At 36.0% G+C, this 27477-nt stretch overlaps 1 protein-coding gene across 8 annotated transcripts in view; it reads right to left on the reverse strand.

Annotated features, from left to right (window-relative positions):
* The window catches only part of VEZT (vezatin, adherens junctions transmembrane protein), a 78746-nt gene that overhangs the window by 16851 nt on the left and 34418 nt on the right, over nt 1-27477 (reverse strand). For 4 of the 8 annotated variants that reach the window (XM_057556768.1, XM_057556770.1, XM_057556771.1 and 1 more), the window contains 6 exons: nt 20121-20255; nt 16494-16580; nt 11603-11778; nt 9435-9710; nt 6570-6719; nt 2524-2671 (listed from right to left, as the gene is read on the reverse strand). In XM_057556768.1, coding sequence (XP_057412751.1) covers nt 2524-2671; nt 6570-6719; nt 9435-9710; nt 11603-11778; nt 16494-16580; nt 20121-20255 — 972 coding nt within the window. Of the gene's footprint in view, nt 1-2523; nt 2672-6569; nt 6720-9434; nt 9711-11602; nt 11779-16493; nt 16581-20120; nt 20256-27477 lie in introns of those variants that run through there. The other 4 variants (XM_057556773.1, XM_057556769.1, XM_057556772.1 and 1 more) reach the window with 4 other exon arrangements.

Here is a 27477-nt window from a genome sequence, read left to right on the forward strand (position 1 = left end):
GAATTGGGAAGTAAATGGAATTACCTATAGTGCAACCACACTAAAGAGTAGCTATTGGTATATTAGTATTTTCTCATGGTCTTTTTCTAAACACAGAGTTAGTAAGTATATATTTATGTATCCTGATTGTTTCACTGGTTTCTCCAAGTTTTTACAAAAATCTTTATAAGCAAGTTGTAGCTGGTATACAATGGTTCACCATGTTGGACTTAGTGTAATTCATGCAACTATTCCTCTACTGCTGCACATTTAGGCTGTGTTCCGTTTTTCACTATCATAAGCAAAGCTAATAAGCAACCTGGTATATAAAGCTTTAATATATTTGAAATCATTTCCTTAAGAAAGATTTGCACAAGTGGAATTACTGATTTAAAGCATATATCATTTTTAAGGCACTTTAAATGTCAAACTGCATTCTGAAACAAACTTTAGGGAACTAAGGAAACCAGTAAGAAAACTATTGTAGCAGCCTCAGTAAGAATGATGGCAGCTGGGACTAGAATGGTGGGAAATGACATGAAAAAAAGTGAATGAGTTTAAAATGTATTTTGAAGGTGGAACCAACACAAAAATCTACTCATAGCTTATACATGAAGGGTAAAAAGAGGGATAAGGAGGATAGTGCCCAGGTTTCTAGCTTAATAAGTTGTATGATGCCATTTATTAAGATGGGTTAGAATGAGGTTAAAAATAAATCAAGGCAAATTTCAAGTAACTGGAAAGAAAAACAAACAGGAGAACTAGAACTTTTATGTGGATCTGAAAATTTTAAAGATGTAAAAGTTTATACGGTCTCAAAACAAAATGAATCTTGAAAAATATGCTGTTAACTACACTTGCACTGATTTCCATGGTATCAAGTGAAGTTTAAAGGCTAGAAATAAAAAAATATCTAAGTGGAGTTTGCTAAATATTGAAAAGGAATTTAAAGACATTTGGCTTGACTTTTTAAAAATACTACTGGAATCTTACAATGCATACAGTTAGTTTTTGTAAGATGCTTTAACTTATGCTTTTAAATGTTATTTTTTTCTACTACTAACTCCAAAGCAGTTTATTAAATGAATGTACCATAAATCTTATTACCAATCTCAAATCACTGAACTTTTAACTCATTTCGAAGATTTGCTGCTGTAGTAATATTATGAACATATATCTTTGATTACTTCCTGAGATGAATCTGTGAGCTTAAAATTGCTGGCGTAAAGGGTACATACCTTTGTGAAGACTGGTATTCACAGCTAAAGTGAAGCAGTTTATACTTTGACCACTGGTGTGAGGTCTCTCAGAATTTTCACTGACAATGAGTATTATCAACTTTCAATATCCTTGGCAAAATACAAGTAAGGCTGAAAATTTTTATCACATTTATTGGCCATTTCTGGTTTCTGTGAACTGGCAATTCACACACCTGACCTATCTTCAATATGTTTCACATACCTTAGTGCTCTTTATACAGAAAGAATTCAAGCCCTTTGTTTATAAATCACTGCAATTGTTTTCCTGAGCTTATTTACATTTAAAGTATACAGCATTTGGGGCTTCCCTGGTGGTGCAGTGGTTAAGAATCCGTCTGCCAATGCAGGGGACATGGGTTTGAGCCCTGGTCCGGGAAGATCCCACATGCCGCGGAGCAACAAAGCCCGTGTGCCACAACTACTGAGCCTGTGCTATAGAGCCCGCGAGCCACAACTACTGAGCCCATGTCCTGCAACTACTGAAGCCCGCGTGCCTACAGCCCGTGCTCAGCAGCAAGAGAAGCCACTGCAGTGAGAAATGAGAAGCCTGTGCACCGCAACGAAGAGTAGCCCCCGCTCGCCGCAACTAGAGAAAGCCCACGTGCAGCAATGAAGACCCAGCGCAGCCAAAAATAAATAAATAAAATTAAAAATATATATGTATACAGCATTTCAAGTTTAGAAGTTTAATTCTTATGTAGTCAAATATATCCTTTTATGTGGTTTTTAATATATGAAAAAATTCTTGTTCTAAATAAGAATTTTGGAGATTTTCCAAGGAAAGATGCAGATCTTGTACGTTCTTTACCCATGTTTGTTGAAACAAATGGCTAGTAAATAAAATCACTCATATATTGGGTTCCTACTAAACTCATTTATCTTCAAACTCTAATTTAATACAAGAAATGCTTATAGTAAGAATTTAAAGTATTTCAATATCAGAACATAAGGATCTCCTCTATTCATTCATTGATTCATTTATTTATGGCTGCACTGAGCAGCATGTGGTACCTTGGTTCCCTGACTGGGGATGGAACCTGTGCCCCCTGCAGTGGAAGCGCAGAGTCCTAACCACTGGACCGCCAGGGAATTTCCACTCTTCATCCAATCTTTACAGTGCTGTCCCTCTTTAAAGGCAGTTTCAAAAACATCAGTAAGGTTATTATGGTAATGGTATCCAGCAAACAACAAAAGAAACAGGTGCACCATTTATGTTCAGAAAGCACAGGCACAATCCAAATGCATCTATCTTTTCTTCGGCCCTTCCCATCCATGAATGGATTACCTTCAATGCAGGCAGGCTGAAGCCATCTGTAAGGTTATGTGCTTCCTCTTCTGAAATCTGCTCTTCACTAAGTCCAAGGCCCAGCTCCTTAAAAGGCACCACACAGATGTAGTTGGTTACATTGTCACTCTCAGAGTTCAGGGGGTAGGTTAAATTAGGTTAAGGCAATCAACAAAGCCTTTTCATTAAAGCATAAAGAGTACAGTAAAACTGTCCAAAATTACCTTTACTTATCTTTGTTCTGAACTTTGAGGAGATTTACATCAGTTTTTTAAAAAAGAAACTAATCTTAAAATCTAATATATTAGTATACCTCAAATCTTACAGGATACTTGAGAATAAAATATCTTTATAGCTAGAGAATTAAAAGTTCAACTCTTCACAAGCGCTAAAGTGCTAATTTAGTTATTTTTCGCATCTACCTTTTGAAACTGTATTATGTACTTTATTGTATCATGGCTCAGGCCCTCACCACCCTACAGCACATACTTCCTCTTTTCCTCCAGGTTTGCACACTGCAGGACATCATTACCTGACCGTTACCTGGAAACAAAAACTACTGATGTAACTAACACTAAGCCTGTTCCACCTAGGTTGTTGACATAGACGGCTGCTCTGTTTCTGCCTTCCTCTTCCTCATGCGCATCTATCAACATTACTATGTGATTTCCTCCACTTTCATTGTTTTTGTAAAGAATTATATCCATACAATTCTTGATATTTGAACTCTTCATGTATTTATAACATATCCCTATTTTGTCGTATTATAATAATCTTTTGATATAGTACTAGGCGGAATCTATAAATATTCTATTTGTGAGATTGGTTTTTATTTGGAACTGAGATTATAGTATCTGCATAAATAAAATGATGTACTGTAGCTTTCTATCTAATCTTTTCTGAAATAGCTTTTTTTTTTAAACTACAAAACCATCTGGACCAGGGAGTTAAACATTTTTTCATTCACTTAGTTTTTGAATAAGTAATATATTCATAGGATTAAAAATTTATAAGGGATTAAGGGGTATAATAAAAACTGCTTCCTACCTCTATCCCTTAGCCACCTAGTTCACCTACCCAAAGGCAAAGGCAATCACTGTTACCAGTATCTGGTGTATACTTCAAGATATTTTATGGTTATGTACATACATAAAAGGAAATCCAAATATAAATGTGTGTGTATGTGGGGATATATATATGTGTATGTACACATGCACACTCTTATTTATCCCCTCATATATACAATCCCTTCTATACACAAACGGAAGGGTAGTATAAATACTGCTCTGTGCAATTCGCTTTTTTTTTTTTCATTTAACAACATAATTTGGAGATCATTCCACAATAGTGCATCAAGACCTTTTATCACTTTTTTACAGCTGCACATTTTCCATTGTTTACATGTATAACCAGGTGCTTTCTTTTTTTTTTTTTAAAGTATTTGTTTATTTATTTATTTATTTATGGCTGTGTTGGGTCTTTGTTTCTGCACGAGGGCTTTCTCTAGTTGTGGCAAGCGGGGGCCACTCTTCATCGCGGTGCGCGGGCCTCTCACCGTCACGGCCTCTCTTGTTGTGGAGCACAGGCTCCAGATGCGCAGGCTCAGTAGTTGTGGCTCACGGGCCTAGTTGCTCCGCGGCACGTGGGATCTTCCCGGACCAGGGCTCGAACCTGTGTCCCCTGCATTGGCAGGCGGACTCTCAACCACTGCGCCACCTGGAAGCCCGCTTTCTTTTTTTTAATGGAATTCTTTTTATTAATCTCCAGTTTCTGAATTCTTCCTAGGTCAGTTTTAGAGATTTGTGTTTTGATATGAAATGATCCATTTCTCCCTACAGTTTCAAAGTTGTGGCCACAAAGTTACAAATACTATCCCTTTATAATAATTTTAATTTCTTGCTCTGTTCTCATTACTAATCTTGTATATTTCTATTCTTTTTACTTTGATCAGGCACACGAAGGTTTATATAACTTACTGGTCTTTCCAAAGAAATAGTTGGTGGATACTTTTTTAATTCCTTAAGGTTTCTTATATGGAGAATATGATCCGGCCCCTGCCTACCTCTGAATCTCATCTCATACTCCAACTCCCAACTTACTGTGCTGCAGTCTTCGAGTATGATGGTCCTTTTTCTATACTCCAATCATACTAAATTCACTCCTGCCACAAGATCTTTATACTCGCTGGTCCATCTGACTGGAACTCCATCTCAAATCTAAGTTTAAATTGAAGGCCTTCCCCTATCATCCAATCAAAAACAGCAACACACCAATCACTCTCTATCCTATTCCCCTGGGGTTTTTTCCCTTTATAGCAAATATCTGAAAATATTCTGTTCAGTTTTTATTAATTATATCATCCACTAGAAGGAAAACTCCATAAGAACAAGGATCTTGTCTATCTTGTTCACTGCTAGGTTCCCAGTATCTAGATAAGTGACCGGCCCACGGAATTCATACCATCTGCAATCTTTGTTAGGGCCCTCTCAGCCCACCTCACTCCCAATCCCTCACTAAACTATAGGCTCCCCGAGGCAGGGACCATGTCTATTATGTGGACCACTGTATATCTAGTGACTAGCAAACTGCTTGGCATAATATTCACTGAATGAATAACTACTTGCAGTTAACATCCCACACTGTCATATCTCTATTTCCTTCTGTATCTTTTCTTCCTCCTACTTGCAATGCACACTTTTATCCTCAAGGTCAACTCCTTACTCATTCCTTGAGGGTCAACTCAGGTGTCGCTTCCCTGAAAGCCTTCTGTGTTTTCACAGAAGTCACAGGTCAAGTAAATTGTCCTGCTATGCTGGAAGGCACCCTGGGCACTTATACTGTATTATGAATATCTACTGTGACTACACTCAAAAGTCTTTAAAAGTAGGTAGTACAGGTTTTTGCTCTGTCTCCCTAGCACATTGCAGGCAGGTATTTAGGCAGTAAACAAATTGAATAGACAAGTTCTTGACTAAAATGAAAGTGCTTTCTCCCAATTTCCAAAGAGGTAATACAGTACAGTATGTGTATGTATGTATGTGTGTGTGTGTGTATCTAGATATAGTAAATCTATACATATATAGAAAAGGTTTAAAGTCCTAAGTCCTACAGTCAAGACACAATTTCACCTCTTACTAATTGTGTGACACTGGGTAAATCCCATATAAAGTAGAGATTTTATTTAGTTTTCTCATAAAGTGGAGATAAGAAAATCTAGATGGAAAGGTTTGTATAAGGATATAATGATAGAACATAAAGCACTCTGTAAACTTTTAAGCATTATATTTGTCAATGTTAACAATACTCAGCATACTGAAGGTACAAAGTAGTTTTTGTATCCCATTTACTCATAACTTACCTAACTAAATTTTAACTAAAATAAAGATCTTATACACTTTTATTTTCTAACAGACCTAATTTCCTGATTTAGTAAATTTAAGAGACAGACTTATTGTCATGCAGTCCTTAAGTGCTTATTATATACCAGACACTGCCTAAGCACTTTATATGCACCAATTCATTTGGTCTAACAAAAGCAGTCAGGAAGATTTTGTTATTATTGTCAGTTTACCAATAAATAAAGCAAGGTACAGAGAGTGAAGAAACTTGCTTACGGTCACCTACACAGTAACTGATTCAGCCCAAATTTAGACAGCCAATCTGACTCTAGAGCCTCTGTTTTTTGAAAGGGGAAGGATTTCCTGTTGCCAGTTTATTTCCATGTCATGACGCAAATTTGTCATGTTCAGCAATTTGAAAAAATGTCTGACCTAGAGAAGCCAGGTTATTTTGACTTTATTCTTTGGACCAGTGAAGGGAGGGACTTCAAGTGTTTTCCTTGTTAAAATGAGCCACATGAGAGCAGAAGAACTTTCTTCCTGTCTATTATTGTCATTCCCCTAGTTTTAAAATAGAAGTGATGATGGAAATAAGCTTCAAAACAGGCAATTTCAGTTTACAGTTAACTTTTATAGGATGCAGCTATGATATCTATATTCAGGACTCTGGGAACATTGCTTATCTTACATATAGACAGAAAAGGATATTTTTTCAGCATATATAGGGTAGCTAGCCTTGCTGCTTGAAAGTTGGCTCTTACAGTTCTGTAGACAGCTTTCCGAAGACCGATGAGATGCTGACTGGGATGCTGTCCAGCTTTATTAAATGGGCAAGCAGCACTGACCCTGTCAAGCAAACTTGAAAAGTAAAATGTGATACAACTGTACAGGTGTCCTAAAGTTTTTGTTTTCTAAATCCACAATTCTATTAAACTTAGGAAAAAAATTTCCTTTTTCATGATTTTCATTAGAAAATGCTTATAAATATCCCAACTCAGGTCTCATAAATAGATATTTCCCTGACACATATATAGCCACCAGAAAAAAGACAAATGAAAAATTAAAATCTCAAAGAATAAAGGCTTCCTCTGATATGGGGAAACAACAAATTTTAACTGAAATATAGTAGAACTGTAGGAATATTTATGTAAGAAACTGTAACTTTTTGATATAGACACTCTATCTGCCAGAATATACTAAAGTGGTACTACTTTACATTTAGTTTTCAAAACCTATGTCTACAGTAAGTATGAAAGCCTTAATTATAAACACTTTCACATTCTTAATAGCATTTACATATGTTCATCAATCATATTTTTGGTCATTTGTACAGAACAATCAAATACTGTATAGAAATACATTCTGTACATTCATAAAAGTAGGGTAAAATGACTTACCCACCTGCAGCCACTGGCACTTACCTACTCAAAATGAAGTAGGGGACGCAGAAAGATAACAGGACCAGTGGCCAACAGGGGAATGCAAGTAGAAAGGCAAAGTAAGGGTTACTACGTAGTAGCATAGCTACTCTCAAAACTGTTCAAGAGGAGGCACATTTCATAAGCACTTTTCCAAAGATAAATGGGGAGTACCTATTTGCAACAACACCATGTAACATATTATGCTTTTATAAATGAAACTATGAGTGATTTCATATTACATAGTTTTCCAGACAATAAGTTTTTCACCTAACTAGTGACCTCTCCTAATAGTAAAACAAAGTATTTGGAATTTATAAATTTCTTACACTATAACCACAAATTTGTAAAATAAGACATCTAACTCAAAACTTAAAAAAATGTTAAACCAAACTAAACATATTCAGGCATTAAAAATCTATAAAAAACAGGACAGTGACGGATAGGCTTATTTTAAAATAAAGAAATGAGGCAAAGAAGGGTTAAATTATTTGCTAGAGAGGAAAAGTTGAGGTAGAATAAAACAGCACTAATATTTTCAATATATGGACACTATCGTTTGTGTTCCATTTTACTAACTCAGTCTTAAAAATGAAAATATTTCTAAAAAATTATGATTCAAAATTTATTATTCCTCATAATTTTTTCAATCCATTTTCCAGTTAGATGGAGACAAGTGAAGTACAATTGTTCCAAAAATTTTTCTGTCTGTCTGCATTTGAATAGATAGAAGTCATAATCCAGAGGGAAATCATGCCTAACGGGCCCATTTTAGCTCTTCATGCCAATTCTATACATATGGGTAAAAGTGGGACAATGAAAAAAGGCACAGAATCCTCTATACAGGCCTAAGCATTAACTGGACACAGAGCCACTTTGCTTAACCTGTCAGTCCTCTTGTTGTGCAAGTCCAGGATGCAAAGGAGCTATATTACTTACTTAGTACGATTTTTAACTTTTAAAAATTGACACTCAATATTTGCTATGCTCTATCAACAAGAAGTGGACTTTAACTACAATGGAAGGACCAAAATTAACAGACACTAAGGACTGTTACATTTTGAATTAAGCAGAAAGAGAAGTTATAAAATCTCTCTCATGTCTCAGGAGTTTAAAACACTGTTCCAGAACACAACAGAGTGAAGAATGAGAGGATTACTGGAGACTCTCCTACTTTCCTGTTTCATGATATTCCAAATACAGCTTTTATGTCAAGATTGTTTAGGTACTACTCTAGAGTGAGCAGAGTGGAGGATGCAATGACTACCCAAGGTTCTTCTGCCCACCTCTTTTCATGACTTTCCAGATACAACTAATTAACAGCAACAATTATTCTCTGCCATATACTTACTTTCTCCCACCTATAGGTTGCAGACGTTATATGAGTTATATAAATTATTAAATATACTATACTACAACTGTCATCTGTAAGTGCTTAGCTGGCAGCCTAGTGTACGGGAAACAAGCTTTAGAGGCAGATGGAATGAACTTGAACATTTGCTCTACCGCTTATAATTGTATGCCTTTAGTTGTATGCAAAATTGTCTGGCATAGAATATGGAACATAATTGGTGTTTTCCCTTTAATAATAGAATAAATAGCCTATCCATCCGGTAGCTTAATACACTTACAGCTAGACTGTTGAATATTTAATTTCCCGTATTAAATATCAGTGAGAGTATCTGAGAGCATCAGTGCCAAAATATCTACTAATATTAACCTAAAGAATATTATTAATACATGGCAAGATTTTTCAAAACGAATTCTTGTCAGATACATCTATCATGTAAACTGAGTAAAGAGAGCATCTGACAGTGAGTAAAGAGAACAAGTATTTATTGGGTAACTACTGCATGCGAGGATCAAGGCTCTCTCTCTATATTATCTTATGTAATCACATGGTAACACACAGAAATAATCATGATTCTCAAAGCACTTTGGTTTCTCAAAGTAGAAAAAAGAATCATACCACTTATTAAATCTAATATCTAATGTATTTATTCCTTCACTTAGCAGTTAACAGACTTTAATAAGTGCTAAAGAGAAACCTAGTTTTTTCTGTAAATGCAAAACAAAAATGAAAATAGGTAACATTCTAATTTAACTATGTAGTAGAAAAGAATTATTTAAAAAATAAAATGAAAAATGAACTCACAGTGTAAATCCTCTGGAAATGACTTCAGTTTCTTGAATGAGACGTAAAGCTTTTCTCACGAGGTTAGTAAAACCTCGGCTATTTGTTGCTATATCTTCCAAATGGACATTGTATTTTTTTAGGGTTATTTGTAGTTTTGCTGTCCTCCATAATCTCAAAGCTCTTATGATCAGATAAACAAATAGAATCACTCCCCATAGCAGCCAGGAAGATACAATCCACCAAGTGGGAAGCATAATGAGCAAACTAATGAAGGCAAATAGCACTGAGACATCCCTAGAATAGAGAAGCCAAAAAAATGATATCCATCAGTCCAGAGAAAGATGAGTTACTTTAGTCAGCAATTCAGGTTTCCTAAAATAGATAAAATGCTAGCTTCTTTATAAAGTATGACTTTATAAAATATGACATTTTAAAAAGTAATATGAAACAGTTAAAAAATATCTAGCACCACTGTCTAGTTGCTAGATACCCACTGTCTAGAGCTAATCAGTTTAGGTAAAGGACATAAATAGGTATCTTCTGAAAAAAACCTTTTTTTTTTTTAAGATATGTGCTCTTTAACCTAAAAACAAATTACAGATTTTAAAATCTGATTTTACAAATATAAAATTTAAAAAAACTTTAATTTTTACTACTAAAAACCTTTAATATTTGGAGATATCATGAGGTCTTTTCCCCTAAAATTAGACTTTAATTATCTGTGCAAAAAACATATAATACCTCAAGAAAATATAAGCATTCTTCCAATTAGAAATAATATATACTTCATGAGTAATTGCTTTGAATAAAGTCATCTTATTTTATTTTATCATTAATTTTAAATAACCATCACCACAATTCTGGAATACACATATTTATTGCAGACTGTAATATGGACAAGCTTTGTACTTTTATTTTATTTGTACTTTTATTAAATTTAGGTCAATTACAAATCTACAGACTAACATACATCATTCAAGCAATGAAGGCTTAGATGAAAATGTGAAAATATAAGAAAGAGGTAAATATAGGGGAGCTGTATCTGAGGATATCCGAAAAACAACATCAACACTACTTGAAGACAGTTATATAGTCAAACTATAAAGAAAATGTAAGAATGCTTCTTAATAAATATTTGCCTGCCCTAATTTCCCTTGGAATCCTTTACTGTTAGACAATATTGGTAATATCATAAAGCAAAATCTCATCATATACTTTTATGTATTTATAGCAAAGTCTGTAACGTATTTATAGGACTCAGAACTGCTTAATGACATTTGAGGTCAAAGAAAACTTGAATATAAAGTTATAAAATTCTTAAAACCTATGCTTCCTTCTAGCAGCTCCTTAAGTTCTTATATTTTTAAAGGATAAGATGCTTTACTTCATCACGACATCTGAGTGACTACATATTTGGAAAACACCATACTTTGCTATCTATTACAATATGAAGCATTTGTCAATGTGACAGGAAAGACAGATAAATTCAGAACACTGAGGCCAATGAATGTAACTGCCCATATAACTTGAACAGTTGGAGCAATAATTTAGTTCATTTAATAAACTCATACTTTAATAGGAAGAGGATATTAACAGTTCTGTATATATAATCCCTTTTTACTATACATGTATATTTCTTTTTAAGAGATTATGGCCTGAGACTTCTGCATTAGACCCAAATACTTCAAGTGGTTGACGAGTTTTAAGATAGTTTGAATTGTCTATTGTCTATGATCTCTTCTCACCCAACAAAGCAGGAATCCACTGTTTACCTCCATGCCCCATGTCCTATCCTTGGTGTCTCTACAATGTAATTATTACATAGTCTATTAATGGTAAAGAAACATGAAGCACTGGCTAGGCCTTCATGCGCACATGTGTATAGGTATATGGGTAAGAGAGATTTTTTTTTTGGCATATGTTATACCTGCTTATTGGGTTGTTAAACACAGCACTAACTATACTGAGTTGAAAGTATATAATAATCAAACTGGATATTTTTTCCACCCTCACTTGGAATAGTATTTACTTTAGAAAGGGACTTTTTTTTTTAACCTCTGGCATATCATTACATTAATTAAAATGCTAAAATGTTTATAATGCCTTTATAATGGAGAGCGTGGTGATGGATTTCCTCTGGTAATACTCTGTATGTAAGCAACGGATAGATGTTTTCTGGACAGTACCAAATATTAGGGGTCGCCAGGGAGCAAAGTGTTGGAAGGTGTCCATTTTCCTGTTGTTGAGGTTGCCCTGCAGACAGGACACTGGGATCAAGTAGCTCAATCAGTTCCACATCCTCTTGTAACAGGACTTCCTGTTGCAGGATGGTATGTAGTGAGTCGTGTCGGAATCCAATATCCTTGCCATTAAAAGACCGGAAGAGAGGTATTAATACATGCATAATTTTGTATTAAACATTAAGCTCCTACCATGTTAATAAAATTAGAGGTGTTTATTTTCAGTACAGGCTCCAAGAAGAAGAAACAACAGTCAACCTATTTTCAGTATGACGGAGAGGGTTTTATTTTCATTATAAATGTGAAACAGTGAAGACTGAGGTAGACATTATGCAGCCACATGTGAGTGAAATATATATTTTTCACAAACAGATGTGAAGTAATTAGATTAATAAACCTGTTGAGTTAAGCCTAATTAATTAAATTGTTGGAAAACAACATGGAAAATATAATCCTGTAACAGAAGATGCTGTCCCTGGATGCTGTAACAATATAGCCAATACCTAAGAATTACATCAGCTGGATCAAGGCTTTCTAAAAATGGACATTTAGAATGTATTAAAAATACATCATTAAGGACTATAATACAAAATGACAACAACATGTGCACAGCACTTTATAGTTTACAAAATGCTTTCACATATACAAGCTTATTTATTCCTCCCTCTTTTCCTTCTACCCACCTATCAAGGAATACATACCAGGCAACATGCTGGACATCAAAAGCATAAAAAAATGAACAAGACATACAAGACTTTACTCTTAGAGAGTTCACAGTCTAACGCAGAAGACTGAAAAGTAAGTGCAAAGAAGTGCGATGAGGTATAACTAGGTTATGATGAAAATGGCATAGAAGGAACAAAACCTGCAACAAAGAGGAAGTAAAAGAGGTGATGCCTAAACTGAATCTTAAAGGATGAACCAGATGAAAGAGTTGGAAGAATGGGATGAGACAGAATGAAAGCAAGTCTCTTCTAGTTTGGGGACCTGCAAGTCACCAATATTAGTTTTTGCAGAGTGTAGCTGGTGGAGAGGTGAGAGATGAGGTAGCAACGTTAGAGCAGTTCTCACAGGAACCCTGTGATGTACGTTATCATCCTCCTGTCCATTCTATAGAGGAGGAAACTGAAGCTCAGAGAGATTAAGTAACTTTCCAGGATTATGATTTCAAACCCTAAGTTTTTGGTAGTTGATTCTTCTTCCCTGAATATAGTCTTCGCTACCAGAAAATCTAGTTTTATGTTGTATTAAACTTAGGAATAGGGAGATACTATTGTATGATAAAAATAAAGAGGACTTTTAATGGACAAGACCCTTAGCAATTAAAGTAAAACCAGTTAGGTCTAGGGTTTGAGGGCCGTGGGTTTGCTCTTCTTAATCATTCCCGCACCACAGATTCTAGCCGCAGCTAACCATGAGGACTTAAGCAGTGAGCCATACACTAAGAGCACATATCCTCTTGATCATGGGCTATACATCACTTTTAGAGAAGGAGAAGAATATTTTTAATATTAGGCCTATTTGGATATATTTCTTTTAATTATCTAAAAAAAAAAACAAACCTCAGTGGAATGCTGATCTTCCTTTTAGCCTATATGGCTTTTTTACCATCTACTGATACACCCTGCACATACCTCTGCAGCACCTTTATGGTTCATATTTGAACTACTGCCTCCTCTCTCTTACAATCCTAACATTAGGAACCACTTAGTTTTTCGACATTCCACCCCACTTTCACAAAGAGAGAACAGCACAACTCACTTTATATCACTGTTTCGGGTGGAGAGGGGGAAGTGGGCTGCAGGGTAGCGACAGCAGGTGGGCAATGGAAGGCAGGAGGGCAGGGGGTGGAGCATGGTAGCTTTTCCAGTAATCCTTAAAATAAACCTTCACATATTGGCCTTATAATTTGGTTTGGATTCCCCAATCAGACATGACCATATTCAAATACAAGTATTAAAAATAAAACTTTTGCTACAAAAACTTGAAATCAGGCCTTTTATGAGACCTCTATGTAATTGTATAGGGGTAAGTTTAAAGAAGCCTAATTAAATGAAGGCTAAGGCTGACAGAGAGGGGGAGGCTGTTAATGCAGATTGGGAACTCTTCCTCTGCACAGACCCTCTTATGGGCATGCCGCTTAATCAGGAACTCACTTTCTTCAACACCACTCCTTGGCATCAGACCTGTTGCAGAACTGGGATAAAGCCTCCCCAAAACCAGTGTGATTCGAGGCAGTATTAATAGTATAGGTGCTCTGTGCTGGGGGGAGGTGTGCTATGTGAACTTTGGCTCGCCCTCAACAAGTCTCAGTGTCAAGACTTAGTTAGTGCCTGGGTTTATATTTTGGTCCCACAACTTAAGCAAGTTAATAACCTTTCTGTTCCAGTTTCCTCATCCTCAAAGTGAGGATAATAACAGTACCCACTTCACAGGGTTGTTGCAAGGATTAAATAAGTAAGTATTTATAAACTACTAAGAATATCTGGTGCACAGTAAGCGCTATGTAAGTGTTAGCTGTTAGTGTTGTTAGTACATATGAAATAATTAAAAATACAATAAAGAAAAGCTCACAGAATACAAAAACTTAGAGAACATAGCATAGATAATTATTACGAGGTGGTTGTAGAAAATAAGAGATCCAACAGACTGAAGTTTCTGGGAAAGGCCTTGAGGAAGAGCTAGTACTGCTTATTGGAAAGATTCCAATAATAGAAAAATGGAACAAATTTCACAGTATAATAGTACAAATATAGACATAGAGAATAGGCAAGGAATAAAGGAAAAGGAAGAGTGTATTGGGCTGATGAAAATATTGGGGGATAAAGCTGGAAAGGTAGATTAGGGCCAAATTACGCAGACTCTTTCATGCCAGCCAAAGTGATGAATTGGACTTGATTTGATAGGTAGTAGGGATCTTTTTAGAATTTAAACAGAGAAATAGCATGAGAAGATAACTTAGGAAGAATTCCGCTTGGATGGAATGAAAAGACTATGAGAAGCACAGCTAAAGAATAAAGAGATTTCTATTTTGGCCCCTAGGGATGGAGAAGAGAACTTATTCATGTGTCAATATACTTCAATGATCTTACACACTTTTTAATATACAGTGTTATTTAATAAAGCTGATGAGGATCAAGTGAAATAATGTATGATAGCACTTTATAGGCTAAAAAGCACTTAAAAAGTGCCAATACCACTAACATCATACTTGCTATAAAGGAATTTTTTTTTAATCTTTAAGAAGAAAAGTACTACCTTAATGAAAATGAACAATGGTAAAATGTTCAGATATCATGGAGCAATTGCCAGTATCTTTATAAAAGGAAGAGACTGGTTCAATATCTGTATAGCTAACAAAATTTAAAATGTTTCATAATCAAGGGGAAAAGTCAAGCAATCTCATGCCAGATGCTAACTGGGCAATTCCTTGTTCCATTACTAGTAAACTATTTCTCAGGAATGTACTTCCTACAATTCTGCATAATATAAGCACAAAAGGGATGCATTCAGAAGCTGGTACTTTACAGTGAAATATGACATGAAGCATGTGGCCAGTGACAAAGAACCAAGAATGAAAAGATCAGGACTATGCAGACTATGATTAAACCACAGAAAAATGCATATGGATCCATATACCTTACCACAGTCCTAGCATCACTGAAGAATGAGGATGGCTCCATCTGGCTAGAGGTGATGTCTACGTAGATGACAAGACACTTCATTGACCTTTTCAACACACCTATGAAGATGAAACCCTAAACAGAGAACTTGCCCATATAGATTGCTAAAAAAGTAATTTTAGTCAGTCAAAACATAGTAATACTCAAGCTAGAAAGGTGGTACATTATAATGAAAAGAGCCTGGGCTTTGAAACCAGGAGACCCGAGTTCAAATTCTGATTCACTTTCTAGCTGAACATTCTTGAACAATTCACTTAATAAGTATTCTTAACCAAACTGCAATGTCTGAACCTCAGGCTTCCAAATGGTAAAACACACTAAACCTTATACAGCGTTTGGATTAAAAAATCAAAATGTGAAAGCACTTTGTAAACATCCTTTGACAAATGATAGTTTACAAGAATGATAATTATCATCTTAAGGTCACAGGGCAGCAGAAGATTCTGAAATCTGCTTACTTGTGAGAGCCATAAGAATTTTAAAACTTTAATTTTTTTAGCTATATTACCTAGACTTAATATTGTTAGGATGTACTCCCTCTTGGGGCTCAGAGATCAAGCTAGTCTTTGGGAAATTCTGTGATTTATCAGTCTGGGAGACTAAATTTTATATATGAAGTTGTCAGAGAATGGTAGATTAATGATAAATAAATTAGGGAGGAACCACTCTTGATTTTGCCCAAACTTTGTGATCATAGGCTGTGGAATAGAGACAGTCAAGTTCCTAATGAAAAGGGGGAGGATCCCACTAATAGATCTATTCCCTTCCTCACGGAGAGGAATACCTGTCAATGGAGGAAGACGGCAGCAGGAAATGAGTAATCTAACAAATAGGGCTTCAATAATTACCAGAATATCCTATTCTCAGTGGCTAATAACCTCTTAGAAGACCTATGAAATAATACTAATGAGTCCAAATGCAAAGATCCCCAGTTACTGAAGAACTTCCTTTCCTTTTTTTTTTCCTTAGGTGATACAAACAAACTTTAACACTTCATGAAGCAGACAGTCTCCTTTTGAAGAACAGCCCAGAATTTCTAATCAAAATCAATCACTGCCCAAATCAGTAGCAAAACAAATTCGGATTCATCAATTTTCTCACTAATAAACCGGAGTCCTGAAAAGTGACAAAAAAGACGTAAAGTGAACACTCACCAACTTGTGAAGTAAGTCATCATTCTTACTGCACTGAACCAAAATCCAGCTTTTGATGGTTTCAGCCACTTTTAACAGGATGCCTCGCTGAAGATGAATGACATTGTAAAGGATTATTAAAGCACACCTCAATAGCAGAAAAACTTCAAATAAGTTACTTCTAATTAATCATAATTTTTATCAGAAAAAGGAAGAAAAAAGTCATCTAGGTTATATTATATATGCTTTGCCAGTGTGTTGCAGCCTCCTTATTAGATCCCCAGTTTACTCGCACATCAGAATCAGCTGGAGGATTCAGTCAGAAACATACTCCTGGGCCCCCCAACTAAAGATTCAGATTCAGTGAGTTGGAATGAGACCTGTAAACCTACGTATCTCGGGTACACTATATACTACCTTTGTCCACATGACGATGGTATTGGGTATGTATTTCAAAATGAAAACCAAGTACTCCAAGTTCTCAAATATTAAGAGCATTTCATTCTACAATACTAAGGCAGAAAGATATTTTAATCAATTTTAGAAAAACTGTCTCATATTGAAATAAAAGTTTTATTATTGAATCAATCAAAAATTCAATTTACCTTAATAGCCCATTTCCTGAGCAGGCCAGTAAATGGAGTTTACAGTCACTGAGTGACTATTATATTCCAGGTACTGAAACAGGGTCATGGGAACAAAGATGAATATACATAACTGCTGTTTTCAAGAACTTAGAAGAGACAGTACAAATAATTACAAACCAATGTAAAATCTGAAAAAGTGTGGGAAAAAGGAGGTCAAGAGGAGCTGACACTGGAGCTAAGCCCTAACAGATGAATAGGAATTTAATAACAATGGAGGGAAGAACACTCCAGGCAAGGGGAAAGGATGAATAAAGGAGAGAGCCATGGAAGTACATGCCATTGGGGATGGCGGCGTAGTTTGGGACAGCTAAGACCCAAGGGAAGAATAATGAAGTTTAAAAGGTACACTGAGATAGGTTTTAAAAGACTGTGGTCTTAATAATAGTTTGGAATTTATCCTGTAGACTGTGAGGAGTCACCAAAGGTTTTTATGTAAGGAAGTGAAACAATAAAAATCAGCACTTTAGAAAAATAACTGGCAACAGTGCAGAGGCTGTACTAGCAGGGAATGAGTGTTGCCAAGAAGCATGATTAGAAGGATACACAACAGCCCAGCTAAATAATGATAAAGGCTTGAACTAGGGTAGCAAAAATGGTAATAAGGATTGGCTTTTAGAGACAAAGAAGTTTGAGTCACTTATGACCAAATCAATGTGGGAGTGATGGGAAATTGCAAGATAATTGAGAGGCTGGTAATTTGGGAATACAGAAAGAATATTTTGTTTCAGGAGTGCTGAGAAAAAAAAGTTGTTTTAGACATATTGAATCTGAGTTGCCTGGAGCACAGGCAAATGGAAAAGTCTAAGAAGTATCTGGAACTCAGTGAAAATGGAGAATAAACAAAAGTGGCCAATGAGGGTAAGAAAGTAGATGAGATAGCTCAGAGAAAACAGATCAAGCAAAGAGGACTGATGCTGAAACTTTGTGGGAGGAATGTTTAAGAATAATCACAGGAACAGAAACCAGAAAAAAAACATACAGAGAATGAATATTCATGAAAAGAATACGAGTACAGACTACTCAATAAGTACTCTAACAATCACATTAAAAAAAAAAGTTTAAAAAGGGTGATTAATGCTAATGACTGTTTCATCATGAACTCATACAGAAAATTTGCTTTCCAAAGAAAATAACTGCTACTTCATAGCTTGAACACAATTTGGGGGGCAATTCTAAAAATATATCCCCTAAGAAGGAATAACAACTCTTTCTAAAATTTAGCTGCCTCATATCTAGAAAAACTCCATCTTAGAAAGATATAGCTTGTACAGTTGAAATGTGTAACATGAAGACTAAATGAATTTTCTAGACATGTGGTAATTTTGAAAAACACCCTCTGGCTATGCTTTTTACTGTTCCTCTATTTCTAAGAGGATGAAATTTTAAACTCTCATTTATTTATAAATTAATAACAACATTTCTATATGTAAAAATACCTGTCATAAATGAAAATTAAATACTTACAAAACCCAAGTTTACACACACACACTCACACACACAAGAGGTCAATGTCCATCTCCTGCCCCAACACTATCCCTTGGCCCATTCTTTGTCTTCTGTTGCCAAGTAATCTCAAATTCAAATTTTAGTCTGTAAATAATCTTTTATTTTTATTATTTTTAAAAAAATATTTATTTATTTGGCCATGCCGGGTCTTAGCTGTGGCACTCAGGATCCCCACTGCAGCACGCAGGATCTTCAGTTGCGGCATGCGAACTCTTAGTTGCAGCATGTGATATCTAGTTCCCCAACCAGGGATTGAACCCGGGCCTCCTGCGTTGGGAGTGCGAAGTCTTCGCCACTGGACTACCAGGGAAGTCCCAATAATCTTTTAGATATATCTTTAGATTTTGCTTTCAAAACTTTTCCCAGGAACATTCATATTTGAAAGGAGCAAGGAGAAGAAAGGGTTTAAGTACAGAGGACTCTTGCTCCCCTAACTCCCACCTTGTGAGTGTTAGTGGAAAAAAAAACCCATTTCTCTGGTGTTTACTCTGCTGTTGCAATTGGGCCCAGCTTGGTTACCTCACATTTTACAGTTTTTCTAAGAAGTACAGAAGGAAAGATCTTTTCCTTTCTATCACACAGAGTAAATGACTAATTGAAAACTTTAAAATCCTCCTCCCAAAAGGAACTTGAATTATAATAAAACACTGATTAAACTAGAATGCTTAAGAAATGAGGTAATCTGGTTATATTTTTTTCTGTTAAATTAGAATTCCTTTTGTTAAAACTGAAATGTACTGGAATTTTTCTGATTTTAATAAATACAGCTAACAGAACATGAATCAATCTAGTAAATGTATTTTATAGAACATAATTATTGGTGGCTTCTTCTAGTATCTCAGCCTCACGATGTACATCAACTATGAAATATTCACTGTATAAAAGTGTATGATACTGCAGATATAAAGGGCACCAGAAATTGAGGTAAATACACCCACTCCATCATATATCCTTGAAACTGTTTATTAAGTATTAATATGCTTTCTTATAATTTGCATTCTCTTTAAAAATTTTTTTGTTTTGTCTGCACTTGCTATCCCACTCTTTTTTTCTTTTTTTTGAAATTAGTTATCTATTTTATACATATTAGTGTATATATGTGAATCCCAATCTCCCTCAAAGAAAAAAATTCTAGTTACTATAGGAATCCTATAGTTGGGTTCTCATTAAGGTTTTAGTTTATTTTTCTGGTTCCTTCCAGATAACTTCAATGTTTAAATATGTAATATATTTTAATCTTCAATCATATTAATTTTAATTCATTATACAAACTACCCATGAGATAGTCCAAAACAGCAAGGATTCATGTTTATCTAAACAGACACGTACTACTGATGAAATAAAAATTAAAGTCTTACCAGTGCAAGGGAGAACATGGAGGTGCCAACAAGGTTTTTTCTTGTTTTTGTTTTTTGCAAGGATAAGGGTAAAGGCAGTTTAAATAATCAGTAAAGAACAAAAGATTGAGTCAAAGAGAATGAGTATGCCTTCTTACTTTTGGCAGGGCTCTTGCAGGAGGCTTTTGTTGTCCCTCTGTCACTGTGCATTTTTCTGGTTTTGGTGACAGAGAGGAACATACTTCGAAGTCTGTGTGTCCCAGATCCTGTAAGTACTGGTAAAGTGGAGAATTCTGAAAGAGACATAAAGTAAATTTCAAGATCATTACTACAGTTGACCCTTTTAACAATAAGGGTTTGAACTGTGGGGTTCCACTTTGATGAAGATTTTAAAAAATAAATACATATTATAGCACTACACAATGGAGGGTTGGTTGAAGCCCAGGAAGAGGAAGTGAGAACAGAGAGGGCTGACTGTGAAGTTATACGCGGGTGGGTGCCTCTAACTCCCCTATGTTTCAAAGGTCAACTGTATTTCAGAAGTTTTAGAGGCCAAATTCAACATTATGACAAGTATGCCCAAATTCTTTAAGGCTTCTTCTATAAAGAATTGAATTATCTGTCACAATGCCACGTAACATTAAAAAAAAAAAATCAACAAACAATTCAACAGAGTAACCCAAAAAAGGAAAAACTAAATAAAACACAGACTTTTTTTTTTGAGTGAGTACCAGCAAGAAAAAATGAATTTAGGAATATAAGTAGATTTGTTAAGCAATTTCTTTGTCCACATTTTTGTAGTATTAGAATAGATTGCTTCATAATAGCTAATCCTGGCTAAAGGTAGCTCCGAAAAGGACCTACAGTGAAAAATAGCTATTACTTGAAGCCAAGAAGAATTAATCAATGATCATACTATATCAATTATAAATTTATCATACCATCATATTAATTCATTCAAGCACAAATGAGTATTATGTATCATATGCCAGCACTGTAAACAAACTTAAAACTCCAAGAAAGTTGGGAGTTGCCTAAAATATGCCTACATACAAGCATATAGCAAATAAGCGAGGTAGGTTTGTGCAGGTTAAGAATACAAACTCTGGAGCCAGACTGCGGATTCAAGTCCCAATTCTCCCTCTTACTAGCTTGGTAACCCATGGCAATTTATAATCCTTCTCTGCTTCGGCTGTCTCATCTAAAAACAGGAATAATAACTAATACCTAACTCATAGGGTTCTTACGAGGACTAAATAAATATAAAGCATTTAGAACAGTCCTTGGCACATAGTAAGCATTCAATTTATACCTCAACTTTACATAAGCTATGTGGAAAGAGCACAGGTTTTGGAACAGACCAAAAAAAAAAAAACATCAAACAGAAACATCATCATCACTATTGAATGAAAATCCATGGGACAACTCTTTCCAGATAAGTGGCAAGCTTTAATTTTAACTTTTAGTCTTCTCTAAAGCACAAAGTTGGTAAATGTTTAAAATAAATCTTGACTCCATTCAACAAGATTTTTAATACTTAAAAAAGACATGTCAGATACTAGAGATACAATAACAACCACCACCAAAACAACAGCCACTCAGATGACATAGTGCTATGTGGCAAAACCTCAACTAAGCATTTTACATGCATCGTCTCAGTTAAGGTTTACAACAAACTAAATTACCATCATCATTACTACTGTTATTCCCATTTCATAGATGAGGAAAGATTCACTCAGCTAGAGAAAGCAGGATAGGTCTGACTCCAAAGCCAGTGCTCTGAAATATTGTGCTATATTACCTAAAATTACAAATAGTCCCTCCTGTGTTTAGAGAGGAAGACACCAAAGAAGCTTACTTATAGCTTAGTACAGAGACAGGAAGCAAATTAATAATTACAGGAATGTATCGGTTGCTATGGAAACAGGAGGTAGCTAAATTAGACCAACGCTTTTAGGGAATGTATCTTTGAGTTTGGAAAAATGAGGAAGAGTGGGAATTTGCTGGACTGGTAGCAATTCACTGGATATTAATTTGAGGGAACAGGAAGATGAGTCAGATGCCTTCCTTTTAAGCTATGTTTAATTTCTCTTTTGAGAAAAATATGCAAAAATTTTAAAAATAAGGAGGAAGAATTTACTGTTTTATCCCTGTTATCAGACTTAAAATCTCTGGTGGCACAAATGGTTAATCTTTTTATCACCCATAATGTATCTTCAAATATTGCCTTGAGTTACTCAATCTGTATTTTCAAACTGAACTGTGAACCCCACCCTGCTCTGCCCCCAGAGTGGCAAAAGAACAAGAACGCTAGCTCTTTGGGCTGACCTTTGGAAAAGTTTACATACTTTAGAAAAAAACCCAAAACTTGTTTTTAAGGCAGTAGAACCCTTTCTTCAAATGAACTCCCATGGGGAAGAACAATAAATAAGATGGATCAAAGTGGAGTTACTCTAATTCAAGGGTCATCAAACTTCTTCTGTAAAAGGCCAGATAGTAAATATTTTAGGCTTTGCAGGCCATATGGTCTCTGTTGCAACTCATCAAGTCCGTTGCAGTAGTGTGAAAGCAGCCACAGACAATATATAGACCAATGAATGTGGTTATGTTCCAGTAAAACCTTATTTATGGAAATACCAAACTTTATAATTTTCATGCATCACAAAATAGCATTCTTTTGGTATCTTCCCCAACCATTAAAAAAATGTAAAATTCTTTGTTCTTTGTTCACCAGCCATATAAAAAAGGCACAGCGGGAGTACAAATTGGCCTAACAGCCTTAGTCTGTTGACTCCCAACTCAATTAAGATCATGAGGTACACTCTTGCCTGCTAATTGTTCTCTGGGAGGAGGCCTAGGGGCTGGGGACGGGGCCAAACCTCTTTTTATTCAAACTGTAATGTCCTTCCTTACAGCACACTTAGCTGATGTTAAGTCAGCACTGACCACAATATCCCTTCCTTTTCCAGCTTATGTCACAGCTCACAAAATAACAAAATGGAGTATCTGTAACACAGATTTTTAAGAGGTGATTACACAGAAGAGATACAATGAATACTTTGTTCTCCCTTTTTGTTTGCACATTAACTAAGAGCATACACACTCAGTGTGGATCACCATAGTCTGCAACACTTGTTATTTCATATTTCACAAAACAGCAGCATTAATTGTTTACCTTGTGTACTACTGATAATGTCCAACGGTGTCTTTTTTTAAAAAAAATTTATTGATTTATTTATTTATTTTTGGCTGTGTTGGGTCTTCGTTGCTGTGCGCGGGTTTTCTCTAGTTGCAGCGAGCAGGGGTTACTCTTTGTTGTGATGCGCGGGCTTCTCATTGTCGTGGCTTCTCTTGTTGCAGAGCACGGGCTCTAGGCGCACAGGCTTCAGTAGTTGTGGCTCACGGGCTCTAGAGCGCAGGCTCAGTAGTTGTGGTGCACGGGCTTAGTTGCTCCGCAGCATGTGGGATCTTCCCAGGCCAGGGTTCGAACCTGTGTCCCCTGCATTGGCAGGCGGATTCTTAACCACTGCGCCACCAGGGAAGCCCCAACAGTGTCTTTTGATACGGTAATTCTACCAGTAACTTATTCCAACTTTTCTCCAAACAAAACTTCTCAATAACTTTTTGGCTGGTTCATAAGCTTCTGGTCAAAGGTGTGACATACATACCCATTTGTGCTACGCAACTATGAATGATGCCTTAGCAGTTCTGGTTTCTTCCTCATCTTTAGTGATAGAATTCATCACTTTCAGCCTAGAAAGCACTGTTTTACAGTTCTGGAAAATTCTGGCTTGCCAAGGCCATCATTGTACTTTGTTTCGTGGCTTTATGTAACTAAGTTTCTGGCAAAATTTCAGAGTAGACCACCTCTGGAGACAACGGATGAAGGTACTGCAGGTCCAATAAAATGTTAATTCCAGTCATCATTGTATTTAATGTCTGCACTTTTCTCTTTTTGGCTGTTAATGCAAATCATATCACTTTCTAACACATATAAACTCAGACTATACGAACACTAAAGCTCTACTGACTATGTTTATGATAGTATTCTGAGTTGTAGCATTTATTTTACTGTTTTATTTCCACTTTTATGATTCAATCACCTTTGAGCCAAAAGAAAATTTAACCAATGATGGGACTTCCCTGGTGGCGCAGAGGTTAAGAGGGGACACAGGTTTGAGCCCTGGTCCGGGAAGATCCCACATGCCGCAAAGCAACTAAGGCCGTGCGCCACAACTACTGAGCCTGTGCTCTGGAGCCCGCGAGCCACAACTACTGAGCCCGTGTGCCACAACTACTGAAGCCCGCACGCGCCTAGAGCCTGTGCTCCACAACAAAGAGAAGCCACTGCAATGAGAAGCCTGCACACCGCAACGAAGAGTAGCCCCCGCTCGCCGCAACTAGAGAAAGCCCGCACGCAGCAACAAAGACCCAACAGAGCGCAAAATTAATTAAAAAAATTTAACCAATGATAACACACAAATGAAAAACAAACATCCTTTGGTTAACAAACTGAACATTAGCCAAGAAGAACTGACCAAGATAGAACTTGTAGCACAAGAGCAATTTTTAAGAATGCAAAGGGATTTTTAGTAAAGTTATTTTATATTAATTTAAAAAATGTCTGGCAGATAAAATTATCTTTTTCTCTGAAACTGCCAAATAACCTGTGCACTATTTGAAAGATCTCAGATAACCAAATCATGACCAGTGGTTCTCAAATTGTTTTGGTCTCAAGACCCCTTTATGATCTTAAAAATTACTGAAGCTCCCAAAGAGCTTTTGTTTATGTGGCTGTCTAACAATATTTACCATATTGGAAATTGAAACTAAAAAATTGAAACATTTATTAACTTACTTAAAACAACAATAAACCCATTATAAATTTATGTAAACAACATAATTTTAATGAAAATTTTTTTTCTACAATGAAAGAAATGTATTAAGAGTGGATTGTTTTATATTTTTGCACTTCTCTTGAAGTCTGCCTTAACAGGAGGTAGCTGGATTCTTATATACACTTCTGTATTGAATCAGTTGTAATTTTTTATTTTGGATTAAGTATATAAAGAAAATCAGAGCTTAAACAGATATGTAGTTGGAAATGGAGGAGTATTTTAAGTCTTTTCTGATAATTGTGTTATCAAAGAATAGCCATACCAAACTTGACAAGTGATAATTTTGAAAAGGTTAATTTTAACAGGCAATATGAAACCGTATTGATTAGCTTTTCATACTCTGTACATGCATGACAGAATGAGAAAGAGGCAAATAATGTCTTTGTATAAAACCTGATCACCCAATATAAAATACTTTTTCTTTTACAGCAAGGTGAGGCTCCCTATTGCAACAGCCTTAACCACTATATTTGGAGGTTTGCAGCTATTAGGCTTAAAAACGAACACACAGAAATTTCTATGATTCATATAATGAGTATTATTATAGGTTGATCCAGCTTCAGAACGGGACTTTTTTTTTTTTGTGGAGGGTAAGGCAGAGTAGGTGGTGATAGGTAATTTTCTCTGCTATAACTTTTTCCTTGGTTCAAGCGAAACAGAACCACAAATGTTTCAGTTAAGTTGTTTTCTTGAAGAGAAATTATTAGCACTGGACTCAAACTGTAATTCTGTAGTATTGGAGAATGTTACTGCTGCCAAAAGAAATATGAGAAATCCCAGACACAGCATGTGGGAGCTTCTCCTCAGGAAATCCTTGTGGTTCACTATTCCTGTAAATTTTAGCTGACAGAAAACACACATCATAGCACCAGAAAGAATTTTGCTAAGTGAAAAAATGCCAACAGTCTTTGGTTGTGCTAAGATTGCTCTGATGACTGAAATATATTTTTGTAAGAAAAATAAACAAAAATAGACAGGAAACCCCAGTATTTTTGCTGAACAAGCACTGCAATAAAATGACTCTTTAAGTCCCAGACTACCTGCACTTCATGCTCCCTCCAAGATATCAGATCCCACACTAATGGATATATAAAGTTTGAATGCATTTTAATGCATTGTTTATTTTCTGCATGATTTATGGTGCATTCTACATAAGTGCCAGTACCATTATTGCTGGTTTGCATTTAGAAAGGAAGATTAGGGCTTCCCTGGTGGCGCAGTGGTTGAGAGTCTGCCTGCCGGTACAGAGGACACGGATTCGAGCCCTGGTCTGGGAGGATCCCATGTGCCGCGGAGCGGCTGGGCCCGTGAGCCACAATTGCTGAGCCTGCGCGTCTGGAGCCTGTGCTCTGCAACAGGAGAGGCCGCGATGGTGAGAGGCCCGCGCACCGCGATGAAGAGTGGCCCCCACTTGCCACAACTGTGGCAAGTAAGCCCTCGCACAGAAACGAAGACCCAACACAGCCATAAATAAATAAATAAATAAACAAAATTAAAAAAAAAAAAAAAGAAAGGAAGATTAAGTAGTGCCTAAATGGAGGTGATGAGTAAAATGCTTTTATTATTAGGTTTGCTCTCCTAAACCGCTTTAAACCCTTACGGATAGAACAAGTTGTAATCCTTCAGGTTCTAGCCCAGAAAGGGAAGAGTAGGCCAAACCTGGCAGAATTAGACAACTCATAATAATAAATACTAATTAAATATCCTCCATGTAGCAGGTAATATGTAGGCACAGGGGAGAAAACAAAACAGGTGAGGTCTTTGCTAAAAAAGTTTCATCCTATGACACTTCTGATAAAACCATGGTACACTGGGCTTTCAACAGTACCAAGGAAAATGCTGAGTAGTCTGATACTTTCCAACTAAGTTGCTAGTTTCAGGAAAACCCTCTCCTGGTCTTAGCTTCCTTAAGTACAAAATAAGAATGCTACGAAGTTCTTAAACTTTTCAGGTAGTAAAACAAAACTCACGACGTTCTTTGGGAAACAAGATAAAAAAGTGGTATGTTAAAATATAGAATTTTGTGCTAACTAGAATGCCATTTTATCCTATGTAATCGGCCAAGTCCACAATGTGGAAATTCTACAGATCAAATTACCCAGTTTCTTCAACAAATAAATGATATAATAAAGGTGGAGGTGGAGAAAACTGCTAACGACTAAAGGGACGTATCACCCAAATGTGATAGATGGACTTTGTTAGGATCCTGGTTTGAACAGTTGTAAGAAGACATTTTTGAGATACTTGAGGCAATCCAAACACAGATTAGGTATTAGATGATATTAGGGAATTATTATTAATTTTTTTAGATAATTGTATTGGAGTTAGCATCAAAAAAAAGAGAGATTACTTATCTGTTGGAGATGCATACTGAATTTTACAGGTGAAATTAAGTAATGTCTGGAATTTGCTCTAAAATACTCCAAGAAAAAAGATGGGGGTGGGAGGGGAACAGAAGAGACAGTTTGGCAAAATGTTAACAGCTGCTCAAGCTGAAGCTGGGTGATGGGCACATGCAACTTTCACTTTATTACTCTTTTTATGTATAATTTTAAATTCTATTATAAAAGTTTTGAAAAGTCAGATGCTAGGTTTTCCCAGAGTCTAGTATAAAAGA

This window comes from Balaenoptera acutorostrata, chromosome 11, assembly GCF_949987535.1.
Source record: "Balaenoptera acutorostrata chromosome 11, mBalAcu1.1, whole genome shotgun sequence".
Taxonomy (NCBI): domain Eukaryota; kingdom Metazoa; phylum Chordata; class Mammalia; order Artiodactyla; family Balaenopteridae; genus Balaenoptera; species Balaenoptera acutorostrata.